This window comes from Cervus elaphus, chromosome 8 (assembly GCF_910594005.1).
Source record: "Cervus elaphus chromosome 8, mCerEla1.1, whole genome shotgun sequence".
Lineage (NCBI taxonomy): Eukaryota > Metazoa > Chordata > Mammalia > Artiodactyla > Cervidae > Cervus > Cervus elaphus.
In genome coordinates, this window is record NC_057822.1 from 17,560,492 (window position 1) to 17,580,935 (window position 20,444).

Here is a 20,444-nt window from a genome sequence, read left to right on the forward strand (position 1 = left end):
TCTTTTTTTTTTAATATTCATTTATTTGGCTGTGTCAGGTTTTAGTTGCAGCACTTGGACTCTCTAGTTGTGGCATGAAAGGCTTAGTTACTCCGTGGCATGTGGGATCTTAGTTCCCCAACCAGGGATCAAACCTGCAACCCCTGCATTGCAAGGGGAATTCATAACCACTGGACCACCAGGGAAATCCCCCAGTATGACTTCTACATTCATTTGAATCACTTAACGCCCCATGACATACAATAGGCATTTAATAGCCAAAAGTGGGCAGGTAAGATCTCCTAACCCTCTTTAATAATAGTTTTCTTTGCTTTTCAAAGTGAAAGGAACAGTATCATGCTGTTCTCTTGTGTCCACACTGTTGGGGGTCCAGGCAAGATGGCATGGAGATGGCTTTTGAAGTGGTAAAATTTCCTGGATGAATTCTGAAATAGATGGGTCTTTTATTTAGTTCTTGGTGGTGGTGGTTTAGTTGTTAATTTTTGTCCGACTCTTGTGACCCCATGGGCTGCAGCCTGCCAGGCTCCTCTGTCCATGGGATTGTCGCAGCAAAAATACTGGAAAAGGTTGCCATTTTCTTCTCTAAGGGATCTTCTGGACCCAGGGATCAAACCTAGGTCTTCTGCATTGCAGGCAGACTCCTGCATTGCAGCAGATTCTTTACTATCTGAGCCAACAGGGAAGCCATACAAGGTCATACATTTTGTTGATGTTGGAGTTAAGATCTGAACTCAGTCAGAGGCAGTTTGACTCAGGAGCCCAACGTTTGTAATCAAATGACCTACCTTACTGCTTTCAAAGAATAGGTAACAAAAGTACTCCTTTCATCTCAGACCCAGTCCTCTTTCTCATAGTCAGTCAGTATCACCTTCAGGGGGATATGTTTCAAGATCTTGAGTAGATTCCTGAAGCTATAGATAGTACTGAGTTCTGTACATCCTGTGTGTTTTTCTTATACTAATGGGTGCGGAGCATATATATAGTGGACGCAGTGGACAGAAGGATGATTCACATTCTGAGTGGGACAGACACGGATGGCATGTGGTTCCACCAGCTATATGGAATTGAAAACTTTACTTTGAAAGTTGTAATTGAAAAGTTTAATTTGAAAATTGTAATTGAAAACTAATTTTTTTCCATTTATTTTTATTAGTTGGAGGTTAATTACTTTACAGTATTCTAGTGGTTTTTGCCATACATTGACATGAATCAGCCATGGATTTACATGTGTTCCCCATCCCAATCCCCCCTCCCAGCTCCCTCTCCATCCCATCCCTCTGGGTCTTCCCAGTCTACCAGCCCTGAGCAGTTGTCTCATGCATCCAACCTGGGCTGGTGATCAGTTTCACCCTTGATAGTATACTTGTTTCAATGCTGTTCTCTCTGAAATCCCACCCTCGCCTTCTCCCACAGAGTCTAAAAGTCTGGAAAACTTAATTTTTAATTCAATATTTTTGTACCATGGCTGATCAGGTAGGTAACTGAAACCATGGAAAGTGAAACTAGTGATAAGGCTGGAGGGGAGGGGTTAAATTAACAATGTCTGTTTTATGAATTTATTTCTACGAATTTTTAATGTGTAAATAATACATAAACATACATATGCAAACCTTCTAAATTTATATGTACACATAGATGGAAATTATACTGTTTTTCCTGTAGCATATCTGGGAGAGACCTTTCCATCAGTTCATGTAAATTGAACCTTCCTCTTTCTTTTTTAATGTTTGCATAGTATTTTCTCTTGTTTTCTTTCTAAAATTGAGAGTAATTCTATTAGTAATTTGAACCTGACTAAAGTTTATTTAGTATATTAATTGGTGGTGTGGTAATGTGTGATAGAAATAGCCCTTTTCTACTGAATTGGGTCAGTATGTGACTCAAAAGAAAACCCACTTTGCTGTTACAGTGGATGGAAATCTCTTAAAACCCAGTAATAGATTGAGTTATGATTAATTTACATTCTTTTTGGCACAACTTTTGTAATGTTGTATGATTAGTCCTTCTGTTCCCTCCCCCAAAAATAGAAGTTAACTGAAGAACTGTACTTGGAATTTGACTGGAGACTTAAAAATAGTGTCAGATTTGACTTATAAAAATTGCAAAAAAAGAAGGCAGTTTTTTCTCTCTCTATAGTACCTTTGACCTATTTTATCAGCTAAACTCATTTTCTTTGAAAATCAGCCTTTTTTTCCTGTGTATTAGTTTCTTATAGAAAGATAAAAAGTTCAAACGAATTAAGAACTCTGCTTTGAACTAAATTGTTATTACACTTATGAACTATGTTCACAGATTTCTTACTGCTAACATCTCCATGAGGTAGAGATAACTGATTTTACAGAAGAGGTAAACCAATCTAGAGAGCAAGTTTCCTGTCTGGAGTCAGAGCCAGCACAGCTGATGTTGAAATCCAGGAGACCTGGGGCCATTTCTCAGTTCACTGTGCTTGAGCTGCTTTTTCCTGGTTTCTCCAGTAAGATACTATGGCTCTGCCATTTCCTTTGTATTCGTGGTTTCATTAGGCCACAGCAGTACTGTGAAGTACCCATGGCATATGTTTCTATTCTGTGGCTGGGGAATCTGAGGCTAAAGGTTGTGGATTGTACAAAGGCAGGCTCCTTTAAAACCTGTTCTGTGACAGGACTTCAGCCAAGGTGTTCAGAGTTTAGATGCAGTGCTCCTTTCCTTTACTAGAAATGTAGAAACAAAGATTTCTACTTGTGCTCTGTTTTTTTTTTTTTCCAATTGGGAATTTCTTGGTCATTGCATGAGAAATATAAGTAGATTTTATGTGCTGGGTTCTGGACTTAATGCCTTGAATTTGATACAGTCCTGACACTTTATGGGGCTTCCCTGGTGGCTCAGATGGTAAAGAATCTGCAATGTGGAGAGACCTGGATTCGATCCCTGGGTTGGAAAGATCCCCTGGAGAAGGAACTGGCAACCCACTCCAGTATTCTTGCCTGGAAAATCCCCCTGGGCAGAGGAGCCTGGTGGGCTACAGTCCATGGGGTCACAAAGAATCGGACATGACTGAGCAACACTTTATGACACATTAATCGACCAGACTTCACAGTTTAATTAAGACAGTGCAGTGTTGGTGAAGGCTGTCTGATCAAACTGTGTATATAGAGTTTCCTCTTTTATGGTTCCTTCGTTTTTGGTGTCTTATCAATATAGTTGACACTTTATTTTTTTCTTTTTTTCCCTTTTAGTGAATGGTAGTGTCTAGAAAGGGTATGTCCCTTCAAGAGAGAGGTGCCAATGTCCAACCGGCCTAATAACAATCCAGGGGGGTCACTGCGACGTTCACAGAGGAACACTGCCGGGGCCCAACCACAAGACGACTCGATAGGAGGAAGGTATGTATTTAACGGTAATTTGAAAAGAAATTGGGATTAAAGAAAGTTTTTTTAAAACCTCACTATATGTACCAGAGCTTAAATGGCTCACTATAAAGGGGAATTTCTTTTCTAATTTTTGAGCTAGGTAGCACAAACCTGGAATTCAGAGTGATTATCCAATCATCCCCACTCCCACCCCCAGGCTCAAAAAACAGTTCTCAGTCATTATCAAAACTTGAATCTCTGGGTTGTTAACATGTGGCGCATCATGTTTTGTTGGCCCCTTTTCTTTCTCCTCACTGTCTTATACACAGGCTACAACATACCTTTCAACCATTTGTGATCCCTTCCTTCATGTGTGTTGTGACTTGGTTTATTTACCTTATTTGAAAGGAACCTTCATTTGTTTTAAGATCTTGAGTTTTGTTGCCTAGCTTTTGAGTTTTTTCCCCATCTTACTTTTTGACAACACGTGGATGCTGACAGGCTGGTAAGGTTGTCTGTTAGCATATCCATTCTCAGTGTTTCATGTTGAGTTGGTCTTTTTTAGTTGGAGTCGTTGTATAGGGGGTAATATGAAGAATCAGATACATTCTACTGAATGTTGAATTCCATGATTTAGCTAAGTACTGTCATTTTATGCATAATATATTCAGATTTGCTTGGGCCTACTTTTCCAGTGCATGGACTCATCATAGATTAAAGTAGATTGTGGCTAAACTCTAATAAGATTACCTTATGCAACATTTTGAGGCATTATCATGTATATATTGTCTTGTTTAGTCACTAAGTCATGTCCAACTCTTAGTAACCCCATGGACTGTAGCCCGCTAGAATCCATGGAATTTCCCAGGCAGCAATGCTGGAGTGAGTTGCTGTTTCCTTCTCCAGTATATTGTCTAGTAAAAAATATATATAATTTATAAATGTTTTATATATTTATAAAAGGTAAACGTCAAATGTAAAGAAGAAATTGAAGTACGTCTTGCTCATGTCAGGCTGTTTTAGTGGTTGAACATTTGGACGTTGGGCTAGGACAGTTTGTGTGGCATTTTTGTCTCTTGTGAAATAGCTGTGTGTCCTTTGTTATATATCCTTCAGAAAACCTCGATTTTTTTTTTTTTTTTTTTAGTCCATACAGTGAGGAGACTTATTTTACAGGGTTATTAGTTAATTTAAGTATTACAGTATGTTAAACTTTTAGAACAATGCTTAATACAGAGTTTTGTTCTAAATTTTTTGCTTTTTTTACATTTAGATTATTCTTTGGAGTAGCCATACTTTATGCTGCTGATGAGAAAATATCACCCCCCATTACAAAAATGTTACATATTTTAGAGAACTTGGAAAATACAGGGAAGTATGAAGAAGAACATATTTTCACAGTCCACTTAGTGTCACTGCTAACACTGACCTGTTCCTGCACGTGCGTGCACTTGCATGTGCTTAGTGGTTCATTTGTGTCCAACTCTTGTGACCCAGCTCACCAGGCTCCTCTGTTCGAGACGTTTCCCAGGCAGGAATACTGGAGTGGTTGCCATTTCCTTCTCCAGGGGATCTTCCCCACCTAGGGATCGAACCTACATCTCCTGTGTCTCCTGCATCACAGACGGATTCTTTACCTGCTGAGCCATAGTAGATGTGCATGCATAAGCATATAAGTTACTTGTAATTTTCAAACGGAGTTTTGTACATATTAATCCCCAGGTTATGCTTAGACTCTTGATATGATTGACAAACATTTCGCACTTCGCACAGTATATTACTTGTAAATCCAGTGATGTTTCAGCACCATTATCTTTTTTGCACCTCAGTGGTAGGGAAAATTATTTAAATATTCTATTGTATTATGTATTTAAAAATGTGAGTGGAAAACAAATAGACACAGTAATTCTAGTTGATTAAGATTAATTGGCTTTAATAGTGAAGTTGTGCTCAAGATTGAACTCAATTAGATGTGTAGAATGGATCTTTCCCTAAAGTTTATGTGCTTTAAGCCAGTCAGTGATGCATGCTCAATTGATGGAAGATATGAAATTTAAGTTTCTTTGGAATGGCAGAAACATGCCAAAATACATAAAGCAAGGTGTAATTAGGAGTTTTTGTAAGACTTGAATCCTTCCTCCCTTTCAGTAGTGTAAGCCCCATTTCATCTCTCACGATTTCAACTTTTATATCTTCGAGAAACATTTCCTGGCAAAAATAGTACACAAAAGAGGGCATATTCACTTTTTTGAAGTTTAGTATTATATGTGTTGTTTCCTGTCTTTAAAACTTGTTTAAAAACATGCCTTTTAAAGTCTTCATGTCTACTTGTGTGGTTAATACCATAATTTAGTAATTTTGATTGTTTAGGTGTTTCCTGTTTTTATGTGGAGAAGTATAATTATGATCAGGACGTAGGAATTTGGAACTTCGGTCAAAATGTCTTATCAGTTTGGCTAAGAATGCAAATGAGAATATATTTGCACATCTGAATCTCATTTTGCCATTTTAGCGCGCTTGATTGTTTTGTTTGTGATAGATTGTCAGAACTGGAAGGGACCTCAAACCCCAGACTGACTTGTGAAGCCCCAGTGGAGTGTGCTGTAGTACCAATTATGTAACTTCTGAGAAACCTCTCCAGGGATGTTGGGGAGTGAGAGGATTGGCATTAATTGGGAGAGAGCAATTGTAACTATATTTTCCATTCTTTTAACCTGATTCCTGTTGCCTAGCTTTCCTTAAGTAAAAATACTCCTATTACTGTGACTTTTGTTTCCAAAACACAGTGACTTTGGTCTTGTGGACGTATTCACAGTGGTCCAGTGATTGAAATAGTAGCAATAATAACAGCATCTACTCCAGCAGATCTACATATTCTTTCACTTTGAGACTCACAGAAACTGTGTGATAGTAAATATGTAGCCCCTGTTTGGTAAATGCTTGCTCAGCTTTACACAGCTGCTGTGTAGAGACAGGGCTCGATTCCTGACTGCTTCAGTCTCCAGTCCAATTCCTTTCTTTATGCCAACCGTTCTTACTGCACGAACTACTTGATCCAGATGATGAAAGACTTAGAGGAGGTCGTGAAGTACTTACAACTGAAGAGTATTTAACTCTTTCAGTTTGGAATTTTACGTTTTTCCCTCCTAGAATTTCTTAATTCATTCCTTTTTGATTCGCTCTGTTTCCTTCCCAGCTTGGGTGAACGTGTCCTTTTTTGTGTAGCTTCCTTTCTGTGACCACTTCTGTCTTTTTCCCAAATCAAGGACACTTACCTTTTTTTTTGCCTTAAGAAGAGAGGTTTAGTTCATCCATAAGGTAAAAGAAACTTGATTCTTTGGGATATATTTATTTTCTCTTGATTATTCCCTCTGTGTTTTCCACCCATTCTTCATCTCTATTCCTAATGAAAGTAGATACCTTTCCCCTCTTGTGTTGTTTTTCTCTTCTCCCTTCTTCCATAGTTCGTTGGGCGGCCGTTGATCTACTCCTCTGCGTGCTCTTTCTTCTTCAGGAAATCCTTCACCTCTTCTGCTTGTGTGTGGGCTTGCTCTGAGGGATGTTACCTAGCCTTCCCACTGCTAGCACAGGTATTTGCAGGCTATCCCTCCCTCTTGGCTATTCATTAGCATTTTCATTAGCATTTTTTTGTTTTTCTCAAATGTCAGTGGTAGGATTGAATTAAGTTTTATAGCAACCTCAGTTAAGGTTGTTGTAGTGAGGTTTGTTTGACATTGTTTTTGTTACAAAAACACAGCATGATGAGAACAGAAAATTGGATGCCTTGGGAGAATTATAGAATTAACATAAATTTTATCCATCTACCCGGAGATAATGATGGTTCGTATTTCTACTCTGTTTCTACTTCATGATTTGAATTATGGCTTCTAGTTTTTTCCCTCTTTTTTTTTTTTTTCTGTAAAATATATTGCTGCCATGCCTATCATATTTGAGTATGATTATGATTTTATTGAGTCAGATTCCTGCAATAGGTTCATAGGACCCAAGGATATGAATTATTTTGAAGACTTTTTTTTTTTTCTTTCTGGTGCTGCATGACATGTGGGACCTTAGTTCCCCACCTGGGGATTGAGCCCATGTCCCGTGCATTGAAAGTGCAGAGTCTTAACCACTGGACCACCAGGGGAGTTCTGAAGACTTTTTTTAACAGAATGCTAAATTGTCTTTCAGAAAGATCTAATCACTTTGGTTTTTTTTTTCTTGTTTTGACTAAACCAATTTATACTTACTAACACTTTGTGAAAATACCTAGTTCTTCAAATCCTGGCCAATACAGTGCGCCATTTTTAGTAGAAGTTTGTGGGGAAAAGGGATTCCTTTGGTTAAACTTACTGTTTCTTTGATTACCATAGGGTGAAGATCTTCCCCACATATTGGCCATTTTTATATATTTTATGAGTTGTCTTAGTGTCCTTTTCTCTTTGAATTTTGAGGATGCTTGTTCTTTTATTAGAACCCTTTATGAAAAGGGAATCAACCTACAGAGATGGGCAAGTATTTTTTGTTTATGACTTGTTCTACTTCTAATTTATGGTAGATTTTAAATTTAGGTGGTCAGGTATATTAGCTCTTTGTTTCTTTTCTTCCTTTGCCTTCTCCGAGAATAAAATTTTCTTCTCAGTTCTGTCAGTGTTGTTTTTTTTTTTTAATGGTGTGAAGAAATGCTTGAATCCAATCCATTCCACCTTCACACTCCCATTACAAAATTTGTCTGCAGAGTTTTACTATTTATTTATTTCTGAGTAATAAATTATGAAATCTAAAGGTTATTGCTTTCTGTTAACATTGCAAAGCAGGGAGTTTTTAAAGCCAGGGTTAATTTTATAGAAAGATACAGATTTGTGTTAACATTTTGCTTTAAAAAATTATTTCAAAGGTTTGGGATACAGAAAAACACAAACAGAAAATAAATATCATCCAGAGATTAAGTCTGTTTTGATTTTTATCTGTCTTTATTTTGATGGGGGAATCTTAGTTCCCCAATCAGTTATTGAACCTGTGTCCCCTGCAATAGAAGCGAGGAGTCTTAACCACTGAACCCCTAGGAAATTCCCTATCTATCTTTAAAGCACCACTTACCATGTAGCTGATTATACTGTAAATATTTTTAGATGGTACTATTTTTTCCACTCAATATCCCAACATAAATATTTTCTCTTAAAATGAATTTTTGGCAGTTGTTTACAAATGGTCACATGATTTGCTGAATCAATGTGCAATATTTTCCACTATTAATTTTCATTTTTTGGATAGTTAGGTGGTTGCAGTGGGAGAAGTTTTTGCTTGTGCTTAGATGTTTGCAGTTTTGGTATCTCTCAAGGGATATGTTCCAAGAAATGAAATTGCTTGGTCAAAGCAAGTTTTTTATAGTTAACTTATTTCACATAAATCTTTTGCCCTCCAATTTACTTATCACCATCAGGAAAAAAAGTACATTTTCTCATCATTCTGTTTGTGTTATTTCCATTTACATTTTCCTGCTAATTTGATATGGGAAGATTGCATTAATTTCACTTTATTGGTGTTTGTACAGTAAGAGATATTAAACCCTAGAAAAATAGGTTTAAGAAGTGAGATCTGAGTGAGAATACTTCTTGATGTAAACGTACTAAGTTTTTTGTTCCTTTGAACCCCACTATACAGGAGAACTGACCTTTTAATTTATTCATCTGAGATTAGCCCCTCCTCTTAGGTATTGGGACTTCCTTGGTGGCTGTGATGGTAAAGAATCTGCCTGCTATGTGGATACACCCAGTTTCCATCCCTGGGTCAGGAAGATCCCGTGGAGAAGGGAATGGCTACCCACTCCAGTATTCTTGCCTGGAGAAGTCCATTGGACAGAGGACCCTGGCAGGCTACAGTCCATGGGGGTCACAAAGAGTTGGACATGGTTGAGTGACTTAATGCTTTCTCTTGTGTAATGATATCCCTCAGTTCTTAACTCATGTGTTTTGAGTGATAGTTAATCTTTTCCACCATGATTTTACTCTGCCCCAGGTCCCCCATTGTTGTTTTTCAGTCACTAAGTCAGTTCGACTCTTCAGACTGCAGCATGCTACTCCTTTGTCCTTCACTATCTCCTGGAGTTTGCTCAGATTAATGTCCATTGAGTTGGGATGCTTTCTAACCATCTCATCCTCTGTCGTCCCCTTCTCCTCCCGCCTTCAATCTTTGCCAGCATCAGGGTCTTTTCAGATGAGTCGGTTTTTCACATCAGGTGGCCAAAGTATTGGAGCTTCAGCTTTAGCATCAGTCCTTCTAATGAATATTCAGGACTGATTTCCTTTAGGATTGACAGGTTTGATCTCCTTGCAGTCCAAGGGACTCTCAAGAGTCTTCTCCAACACCACAGTTCAAAAGCATCAATTCTTTGTTGCTCAGCCTTGTTTAGGGTCCAACTCTCACATCCATACACGACTACTTGAAAAAGCATAGCTTTGACTATATAGACCTTGGCAAAGTAATGTCTCTGCTTTTTAATACCCTGTCTGTGTTTGTCATAGCTTTCCTTCCAAGGATCTACCCACTGCCTTTTGCCAAAGCTGGGAGAATCTACAGTCATTTATTCTGAGTTCAGGAATGGTACTAGGGTGGTCACATGATCCAAGCTGGGAAAAATTGGAAGTGTTTTCCTTTCTGGTTGCAGAGGGCAGGTGTGAATCTGAAGTTGTCAGCTGCATGTCTCCTGCCTTATTTATGGAAGAAGATGGACAGAGAAAAGCAAATGTATTAGAGTATGTGTGGTTAAAGTTCTGAATAGTTTCCATTCCTTTGTTTTTCAGATCTGTGTTGAATCTTTTCTCTAGGCTTGATTCTTTAACTGTTTTGATTGTGGAGATATGCATGCCTTATTTTAATAAAGCCTCTTTTTCTTTTTTGGCTTTAGAGTTTTAACAAGTCCTGCCTTAGTGTTCTTGGCAGTATAAACAGTGTAAGATGGTATTCATCCATTTGTAGAACATCGTGCAGCATGCTAGATAGCAGTTACAAAAGTGAGAGTAGAATAGCCTTTGTCACGAGCAGTTTCCAGCGCAGTAGGGGAAACTGGCATGTAGGTGGTTACTGAAGTCAGAGAAGTGTTTCTAGTAATGGCCTCATGGAAGTGGGCTTTGAAGGCTGAGGAAGCACTTGTAAAACATAGGATACATGTCAGCCATGTTTGTCTGTACTTCAAAAGTAGAGTCATTAGTTACTTCCAGAGTAGATTTTAAGTTCTTTTTTCTGTTTCTCTTGTTACTTTGTTCGTAAGTAGTAGGTGTTCAACAAATACTAGTGTTGAAATAAGGAGATTTATTTCCTTGGCATTTGTAGGTGCAGAAGTGTCACTTTCTTTTACGGACATGGTCGTGAAAAGGTGATTGACTGGAGTGAAGGCAGAGTTGAAATAGGGCCCGGTTTAAATGGGTATGCTACAGGGATTGTGCTGCAGTAACAAACAGCTCCTAAATATTAGTATATCATCTAGCCATTAGGAGACTTGTTCGTCGTGGGTTGCCTGCAGGCTCTGCTCCATGTCCACACTGCTCTGGTGGCAAGAGAAAATGCTGAATTGCTTTCTGACTGTCCAAGACTTCCCTCAAGTGATCCGTTTCCACTCATGTTCCCTTGACCAGAGCAAGTTACATGGCAGCATGTCACTTCCAGGTGGTTTGGCAGGTATTATCCTACCGTCTGCCTGGAAAGAAAGTGGAATGTTTGTAAACAGCACCTGGTAGCTATCAGAACTGTTAAACATCTACACCAGACCGATTATTCCCCTCAGTTCTCCTCAGTGCAGCATGCCCATACAATTGTGTGTTCTCTTTATTCTTCTACCTGATTAACCAGTATGGTGCCTTTTTAAATATTCATTTTTTGATGTTCCTTCCATCTTTTTTTGGTCCTGACCTTTGCTCAGTCAGATGGAGGCGTCTTCATCTTTGGGAGGAGGAGAATGTTAAAGGGAGACATGGTGTGATGTGAAAATGGCTTTATTGTTTCTTATGATTAAATTGAAAACACTTCAAACAACAGTTTATACTAGGGTTGGCTAGATAACTTGTCACGTACTCCTCTCAGTAAGGGCAAATCTTACAGAGTAATTATTCACTTTGAGTTTCACCAGCAGAAGCGCATGTGCACACACTCTTCCACTTCTTGGGCTGCTTTGGTAATGCTGAGAAGACTGGTGTATCCCCTCAGGCTTTGGGTTGGGAGGCAAGACTGACAGTGTTGTGTTCAGCGTGGTTGTTGTGGCCTCAGGAGGAACAGAGACTACTTTTTTCTAGGTAGAGGTTATGTACATTGGATTCTTAATAGTATCCTGTTATTTCTTGGACCAATAGAGAAATATTTTCTATATTGTGCAATTTTCCCTGCATTATAGGTTATTTGTCCCTAACCATCAGGTGTGAAATTTTTTCTAGCTGTCACTTGTTAAGCATACTGGAAGCCTATAAGCCATCAGCTGCTGTGGATTATTTCATATCTTCACTGACGGTTTACTCTGATCCTCCTGTTCCTCAGTATTGAAGGAATCTGATGTCCCTCACCACATTTTGCAAATGCTTTCTCAGTCTCAGAATGCTTTCCTAGAAGAGAAAAACGCTTTTCCTAGAAGATTTATCAGTGCAACTAAAAAAATATATACAAATGTTTCTTCAGTAATTGAACAGCAAGTTATAACTTCATATATGAAAGACTAGAGGAGGGCATGGCAAACCCTCTGCAGTATTCTTGCCTGGAAAATCCCAGGGACAGAGGAGCCCGGCGGACTACAGTCCATGGGGTTGCAAAGAGTTAGACATGACCAAAGCAACTTAGCACATTCACTTGTGTCCGACACTTTGCAACCCCATGAATTGCAACACGCCAGGCCTCCCTGTCCCCTCACCAACTCCTGGAGTTTACCTAATTCATGTCCATTGAGCTGGTGATGCCGTCCAACCATCTCATCCTCTGTCGTCCCCGTCTCTTCCTGCAATCTTTCCCAGCATCAGGGTCTTTTTTAACGTGTCGGCTCTTCACATCAGGTGGCCAAAGTATTGGAGCATCAGCATCAGCCCTTGCAGTGAATATCAGGGTTGATTTCCTTTAGGATTGACTGGTTTGGTTGTGTTGGAGAAGCTCTTGAGAGTCCCTTGGACTGCAAGGAGATCAAACCAGTCAATCCCACTCTATAGTGTGTATCGTATAATGTAAGTATCTTTACTTTGATGCCCCTCTAATATCTTGAATTAGGAAGTATATAAAATGCTTGCCTACACAGTTTAGAAACATTGATATAATGTATGAGCATTTTACAAAGCTAAAAACAAAAAAGTATAAAACAGTTGATGATAAAGTATTATCTCAGTAAGTAAATGCTTGGGTACTTGATGCAAGATGACACTATATTCAGATGCTTGCATCTGTATTTGGATTTGTTGAATGTGACAACTGCAACAACAGACTTAAATGCTGTAAGCATTTTATTATAAACTTTTCCAAAGTGACGCATGGCTCTTGATAAAGCTGCAAAAAAAGAAAATACAATCTTGTTGATTCTCATTCATTCCTGGAAAGCTTTAAGTATGTAGAGGACCATGCAAAACAAAGCTAAGCTGAGAAATTAATTATAAGCCCATTTCTCCCTTAGGTCATGATACTTTCTACCTCTGGTGCTTAACTGCTAAAAATGCCAGTAGCACCACTGTTCCCCAGAATGTTTTGAAAATACTCCCTGGAGGAGGAACCACTGTTTGTTTGTTTGTTTGTTTTTCTTTTCTTTTTTAAAGACACTTTTGTAAGATAAATAAGGAGTTCTATATTAGAGAACTTTTGGAGCCAGCATTTTGCCGTAACTCAACATAGGAACGTTGTTCAGACTACTTAACTTCTGTTTTGTGACTGAAATAGAAACTAGTACATTTTACAGGAGACATTAGTGAGTTTTTTGTTTAAAGTGTTTTGAATGAACTTTCCATCTTGAGGCTTATTTATAACGTGTTTTATAGCATTATAAGCTGGCATTTAATTTATAGAAGATAAAACTAAATGTTACAACTGTGCATGTAAAACATAAAGGCATAAAAATGTCTGTGTGCATGGACACACACATAGACATTTGGAGGTTTAATTATGTATCAAATCATTTCTGTTTGGTAACACGTATGCTGGCACAGATATTAATTTCAAACAGAATCCGAGACCTGTAATACAAGGAATTAACTAGCTGCTTGTAATGAGCTGCTTTCCTCATTTTGCCTACGATTAGATTAGGAATGTGCTCTTTGCTACCAGGTTTTGCCCTCTTTTAGATGTCTTCTGAACCAGAGTTGGTTTCTAATCTTTCAGGATACCAAAGATTTTACTAAAGCATAGTAAAAGTAAAGTTTCTAGAAGAGACAATCACTAGAGTTTGCCTGAAAGTCACCACGAGACATTTGGAACTTGGTTTCAAGTTACTCTTGAAAGCACACAACCAAGAGTTGATAATAGCATGCTCTTTTGCAGCATAGATTTCTTTAACCTGAATTGGCCCACATCCACTTGGAAATGATGTCAGTGTGCTGTGGAAATCGTGTTGGTTCAGAGGCAGTTTTTTCTGTAGTGTTAATATATGCACTGCAGTTGGGACAGACATTTCAATTAAAAGAGTAAGATTTGGAAATATATGACGATCTTACAAAATACATGGAAATCGTGCAGAAATGAGTTAAAGAAGTCATTTAGTGCAAGAAATAAGCTAGTTCAGTGGTCTCCAGAACCACCACGTTTTGCACTGTTTAATACTCTCAGGAAGCTCAAAACCATCTATTTACTCTCCTACATTTATAAAGAAGGAAAATGAGAAAAAGGAAGCCTTCCCCAGAATTACATTTTTAATTTTGTCAAAGCTGGTCCTAAAAGAAAATACCTTAAAAGAGAAAGTACAGAAATAACTCTCATGAGTGGACCATCTGTGATTATTGGTGCAAATGTTAGTGGAGGTTTAATCTTTACTAGAATTGATGATTTTTTTTTTTTAGGACTCTTAACTGCAAAATAATAACATAGGTTTGATGCTGTTTCTCTAATCATATTTTCACTATTAGTTAGCTTTAGTGGGTGATATTGTAGAGCATGAGGGGTTTTTTTTCCCCCCAGTAACATACATAGGTTGATACAGAAGCTTCAGTCCCCACACCCGTCCACCCACCTAACTATTTTGGATTCTAATTCACTAAACAGGCTCATTCTGGTGCTACTTAAGAGTTTGTCCTGAATTCTACTGTCTTGCAAATTTGATTTATAGTAGGTATAAATATTACAGATCTTAAAGAGATCATGCTTTTCAATAAAAATTAATATTAAGCATAAAGTTTGATAAGTGAGGGAGTTGGTAAAATGAGCCAACAGGCATCAAGACTCCTTTAGCACTGAATGCTGTTATATTCTCATTGGCTGTTCTAATTGGGCATTGTTATTTTGTGGAGATTTCTTTATAGTGTCTGAGCATTAACAATTTATAAGTGGGCATAATAAAATAGAGTCCCACTTTGGGAGGGCATACATTGTTACTTATGGTAACCATCTGGTTGCCTACTCCTCTTGTGGTAAGCCATGGGCCAGATCCAGCCTGCTGCCTGCTTTTGTAAATAAAAATTTTGTTAGAACATAGCCGTGTCCATTTGTTTATGTGTTATTTATACCTGCTTCTGTGACACGTTGTACCACCTCAAAACTGGAAGTATTTGCTACCTTTTACAAAAAATGTATTAGACCATGCTGAACAATAGTCAGAGGGTCTTCCCTGGTGGCTCGGCAGTAAAGAATCTTCCTGCAATGCAGGAGATGAGGGTTTGATCCCTGAGTCTGGAGGATCCTTGGAGAAGGAAATGGCAGCCCACTCCAGTATTCTTGCTTGGGAAATCTCATGGACAGAGGAGTCTGGCAGGCTACAGTTCATGGGGTTGCAAGAATCTGGACACAACTGAGCAACTAAACCACCACCACCAAATAATAGTCAGAAGGACATAAAGATCAGTATTTTGTAATATTTAAATATATTTTTTCCACCAGGCCTCAGAATATCACACCTAAAATAATTTTAGGAAAGGTATTAATCCAATCAGATCAGTATGGGATTGAAGCCAGTTTTGTGAGCCTCACTTTCTCGAATAATTGGACATCAATTTCTTTCTTTTTCTCCTCGCCTCCCTTCCTCTCCCCTTCCCCTTTCATTCACATTGAGACTGCCTGCTGTGTTCTTTAGTTCCTTGAAGGTGATTTATAAGGACATGAAAACTGCAGGAGTGGGTTTGGGTGACTGTAAGTTTCAATATGTTTTAAAACCAGAGAACAATTTATTTGGGTGGAGGAAAGGAAGACTGCTACCTCTACTGTGTGATCAGCATAGGTTAATGTTGGTCAATTTCTGTTGGCAGACTTACTGATACTTAGGAATATATTATGTCTTTTTTTTTTTTCCTTTCAGGGATTGACATTTAAATACTTCACTACTTGAACATTATCACAAAGTTGTCTAGCTTTGAACTGATAAGATTTTCTTTTAATATGATCTTAAAACTTTCAAGGAATATTTAAATTTTACTATGAAACGTATTAGAAATTGTGATTCATTTAAAAGATTACAGCAAACTTTAAAAAAATAAGAATGTAGAGAACCTGAATGACATAATTTATAAATATTATTCCCTGGATAGTAAATTGTATTCCATGGATAGTAAATTGTTTACCTGAAAAACAATATTTTACTTTCCTTTTTAAAAAATAACTGTGAAGTGATTTGAGAATTTGCTCAGTCTTACTCCTTTAAGAAAGAGTTGTTTTTCAGTTGCCAAGTCATAACTGTTTGTTTGGGACCCCATAAACTGAGCAAGCCATGCTTCCCTGTCTCTCGCTATTTCCTGGAGTTTGCACAGACTCATGTCCATTGAGTCAGAGATGCCAGCCAATCATCTCATCCTCTGTTGTCTCCTTCTCCTCCTTCCCTCAATCTTTCCCAGCATCAGGGTCTTTTTCTGTGAGGTGATTCTTCACATCAGGTGGCTAAACTATTAGAACTCTCATATCTGATACTAGAAATGAAACAAAAACAAAAGCAACTTCTGAAAACTAAATCTCTTGATAAGAAACTCATGGGATAAAGCAAAATATCAGTCTGCCAGTATAAGAATATCTAGGAAAAATAAAGACTAAATTACAATATACAAAATTCTACAAGGTTCAGTTTGGATACACTCAGAAAATATAACATATACCCTGGAAGGAAATATCATCAAAGACTAAGACACAGGAAAGCCTATAGGTTACTATAGTTTTTTAGTAGTTGATCCAGTTAAATGTTTAGAGAATACTATTGTGTTATGGATTAGAACCTTAAAAATGAAAATAATAGTATGAACCTGAGAAATATTCACTGAGAATAATGTCATATCTTCTTCCAAGAATCCAGTATTGAGCCCTTCTTAGAAAACGAGAGAAAACAAGGACACTGAGACCGGAAACCTTAGGTCAGGCTTTGAAGCGATGATGGGACATGTATTATCCATTTAGGACTGTACCTTTAGGTGGAGTTGTTATATGCGGTGTTCAGTGGCTTATTTCTAATTTTTTGAGATCATGTTCAAAATGAAAGACTTGAAAAAAAAATTTTTTTAACAAAATTAAACAGCTTTAATATTAATGAAACTTTGTTCTCATTAGAATATGCTCTTTTATGTTATTTACATGAAGGATGGATGTTGGCCATGAATTACATAAGTTGAATCTATTAACCTTAATATTTCTCCTCTGAAACACCAGCTTTTCAAGGGTATATATTCATGCATGCTTCTTTTGCTTGTGTAAATCTCATGTGACCTTTGCCAGGGGTTAAAAAGTCTTAACAACTGAAAAGTTTCATCATATCCCTTAAACTTGCTATTAAAACAGGGCAGCATCAGGATTTGAATTACTATAAATATAACCCAACCCTCTATCAATGGTACAATGGTTTTGACTGTGTTTGGAATATTTTGTGGCAAATTCTGTATCTCTTTATCTAGGACTTGGTTTTGGTATCCTTTCTACTAGTAGTGCTTTAAATTCATAGTAAATATCACCATTGATTTCATGTAAGCTTGTTAACTGTTTTTAGTGCTTTTAATGATTTTCTTTGTAAAATCAGTTTGAGAATTGACTCTATCCACTTCTGCATTTATTGTGCAGACCTGAATTACAATGTACAAATTGGTGATCAGTATCATTGTGGGGATCACAAATTGCCTTTTCTATAAACCCTTTAAGCTACTATGGTTACATTGTCTATTAAAGGAATGTTTAGATCTAAAGCCTAGATTTGTGTTTTGCAAAAATTGGACATATTTGAATATCTTTATTAAAATTGCTGAAATTCATTATTGCTTAAGCAACTATAATATTGCTATATGATATTAAGCAACTGATTATAAAAAAAATCTTACCTCTTGGGTATGGAGGGGATTGGTTCTAAGAGGTAATTTCTTTGGCCAGATTATTTGATAGAATAATTGATTATGGAAATATTTGGGAAAAGGATAGGGTCAATAATGAATTGGGAGGCTTTTTTTTTGATGAAAAAATATTTCACTTTCAGTGTTGTATTTGCATCTCATTTTCCTGATAGATTTCTGTTTTGGTTTTCTGCTGACAGGTCACATTTAGGGCAGGCAAAACATAAGGGATATAGCCCTCCTGAGAGTAGAAAATCTAATTCTAAGGCACCCAAAGTGCAGTCTAATACTACTTCTGAACTGTCAAGGGGACACCTTTCTAAAAGGTAAATCTTCACATTGCTTATCCATTTTTCAAGGCGGAGTTATTTGCATTTGAATCATTGCCTTGTATTAAAACATAACCAGGTTATGCCAAAATGTTGTGACATGTGTTTTCGTCATTCTGTGGGTGGAACTTTTAGGAGAAACGGTGTATCACCTCTGCAGTGATGTTAGTAAAACATCCCCTAGGCAGTGCTTTTATTCTCCTTTATCAGAGACCTGCAGGTTTCTCCCTTTGCTTGAGTTTCTCCTTTTGCTTGACAAACCATTAACAGGCATCTGCAGTGCCATTTTAGAATGCATTTTTCTTGTTTTTTTTTTTTTATTGTCAGAGACACAGGTCAGTGATTTAAGATCTAATTGATAAAGAGAAAAGAATACAACTGTAAATATCTGATACCACAGTAAAAAAAACTTTCTAACCTTCATTTTACAAATGTGTATGTTAATGCTTATTTACTTTAAACTGTAACAAAGAAGTTGCGTTTGTAAACAGAGTATGGAGATTTTAGTTTAAACTGGTTCTGAACTACTAAAAAAGCATCCTTTTTTTGGTAATCCTAATTTTTGTGTTGTGATTAGGAGTATCAGTGTCAGTCATCTTTGGGCTAAAGAATGAACCTGATCTTTTAAATGAACCTGATTTTACCCTCTAAAGCATCTCCCTGTCCCTCTGCCCCCCTTTTCTTTTTTGCAGTGTTGAACCATTTGCACGCCTCTGTTTATTTAGTTACTGGGCTTACCAGGAATACTTTAGCACTTAAAAAAAATCTTATTTCCATGGACTTAAGAGATTAATATGTTTATTACGATAGGTTTTATGATGACGGACTGATACTAACTCTTTTCTTATCTAACCTCTTAGAAGCTGCAGTTCGTCATCTGCTGTCATAGTTCCACAACCAGAGGATCCAGACAGAGCCAATACTTCAGAAAAGCAGAAAACGGGGCAGGTGCCTAAGAAAGACAATTCTCGAGGAGTGAAACGCAGTGCTAGTCCAGACTACAACAGGACCAATTCTCCTAGCTCTGCCAAAAAACCCAAAGCACTTCAGCATACTGAAGCTCCCTCAGAAACGAGTAAGCCACATAGTAAGTCAAAGAAGAGACACTTAGACCAGGAGCCACAACTGAAATCTGCACCATCTCCATCCACAAGCAAGGCTCATACCAGAAAGAGTGGGGCCGCTGCTGGTTCACGGAGTCAGAAAAGAAAGAGGACAGAGAGTTCTTGTATAAAGAGTGCTTCTGTGTCTGAAGCCACTGGTGCCGAAGAGAGATCTGCAAAACCTACCAAGCTGGCTTCAAAATCGGCCGCCTCAGCCAAAGCTGGGTGTAGCACCATCACCGACTCGTCGTCCGCTGCCTCGACCTCCTCCTCGTCCTCTGCCGTCGCCTCGGCCTCCTCTGCTGTTCCACCAGGTGCCAGGGTGAAACAAGGAAAAGACCAGAACAAGGCCAGGCGTTCCCGCTCAGCATCCAGCCCCAGCCCCAGAAGAAGCAGCAGGGAAAAGGAACCGAGTAAAACTGCTGGCTCTTCAAAGTTCGATTGGGCTGCTCGCTTCAGCCCTAAAGTCAGCCTTCCTAAAACAAAGCTGTCTCTTCCAGGGTCTTCTAAGTCAGAGACATCCAAACCTGGACCTTCCGGATTACAGGCCAAATTAGCAAGTAAGTTTACTGGAAAGGCTTTTTTATTAAAGAGAATTTCCTTTGGCTTGTCAGGTTTTCAAGTTGGGCAGTCTGAGGCAGTTTTAGATTTATTACTGTACTTGTATCTGTACATAACAGTGTCTAGTAATTGATATACCATGTTTGGTTTTATGGAGATGGATAAGGAATGCCACTGCCTTATTAGTAAATTGTCATATTTTGGTGTCTGTATCTTTATCTTTGCAGTGTTTGCTGCTTATTTTCTAATGTCAGAGTAGGACAGCAATTTGGTTTTTCTCCTTTAACTAGAAACATAACTGTGGTAGTTATGAGGTGGTCATGACCACAAGTGGAGATCAAACATTGCTTTTTGGTATTGTACATTCTTGATGTGTGGAAACTCTGAGCTCCATTATTGGAATATAAATGTACCTTAGTTTTAAACCTCATTCATAGGTACTATTTTATGGCCTTTAAGGAGCTTAGCTTAACGATGAATACCTCAATGTTATGAGGCACTGGGCTATGACTCCTAGGTAAATGGGAGAGAATTTTGCCTTCTTGAAGCATATAGTGAAGTAGAAAAAACTAATAATAAGTTTGTCAATAATATATCCAAGCAAAGAAACTAGATAAGAGAAAGGTATCTTGAGGCACTTTTCTTCCTCTTTTTTTTTTTTTTTAA

The 20,444-nt window shown here is 37.9% G+C and overlaps 1 protein-coding gene across 23 annotated transcripts in view; it reads left to right on the plus strand.

Annotated features, from left to right (window-relative positions):
* Positions 1 to 20,444, plus strand: part of TRIP12 (thyroid hormone receptor interactor 12) — a 149,564-nt gene that overhangs the window by 41,759 nt on the left and 87,361 nt on the right. For 15 of the 23 annotated variants that reach the window (XR_006342373.1, XM_043909759.1, XM_043909757.1 and 12 more), the window contains exons 2-4: positions 3,216 to 3,362; positions 17,986 to 18,111; positions 18,975 to 19,777. Coding sequence is in view for 22 of the 23 variants with exons in the window: in XM_043909759.1 (XP_043765694.1) it covers positions 3,265 to 3,362; positions 17,986 to 18,111; positions 18,975 to 19,777 (1,027 nt within the window). In the remaining variant the exon portion in view is untranslated. The remainder of the gene's footprint in view (positions 1 to 3,215; positions 3,363 to 17,985; positions 18,112 to 18,974; positions 19,778 to 20,444) is intronic. The other 8 variants (XM_043909774.1, XM_043909775.1, XM_043909777.1 and 5 more) reach the window with 2 other exon arrangements.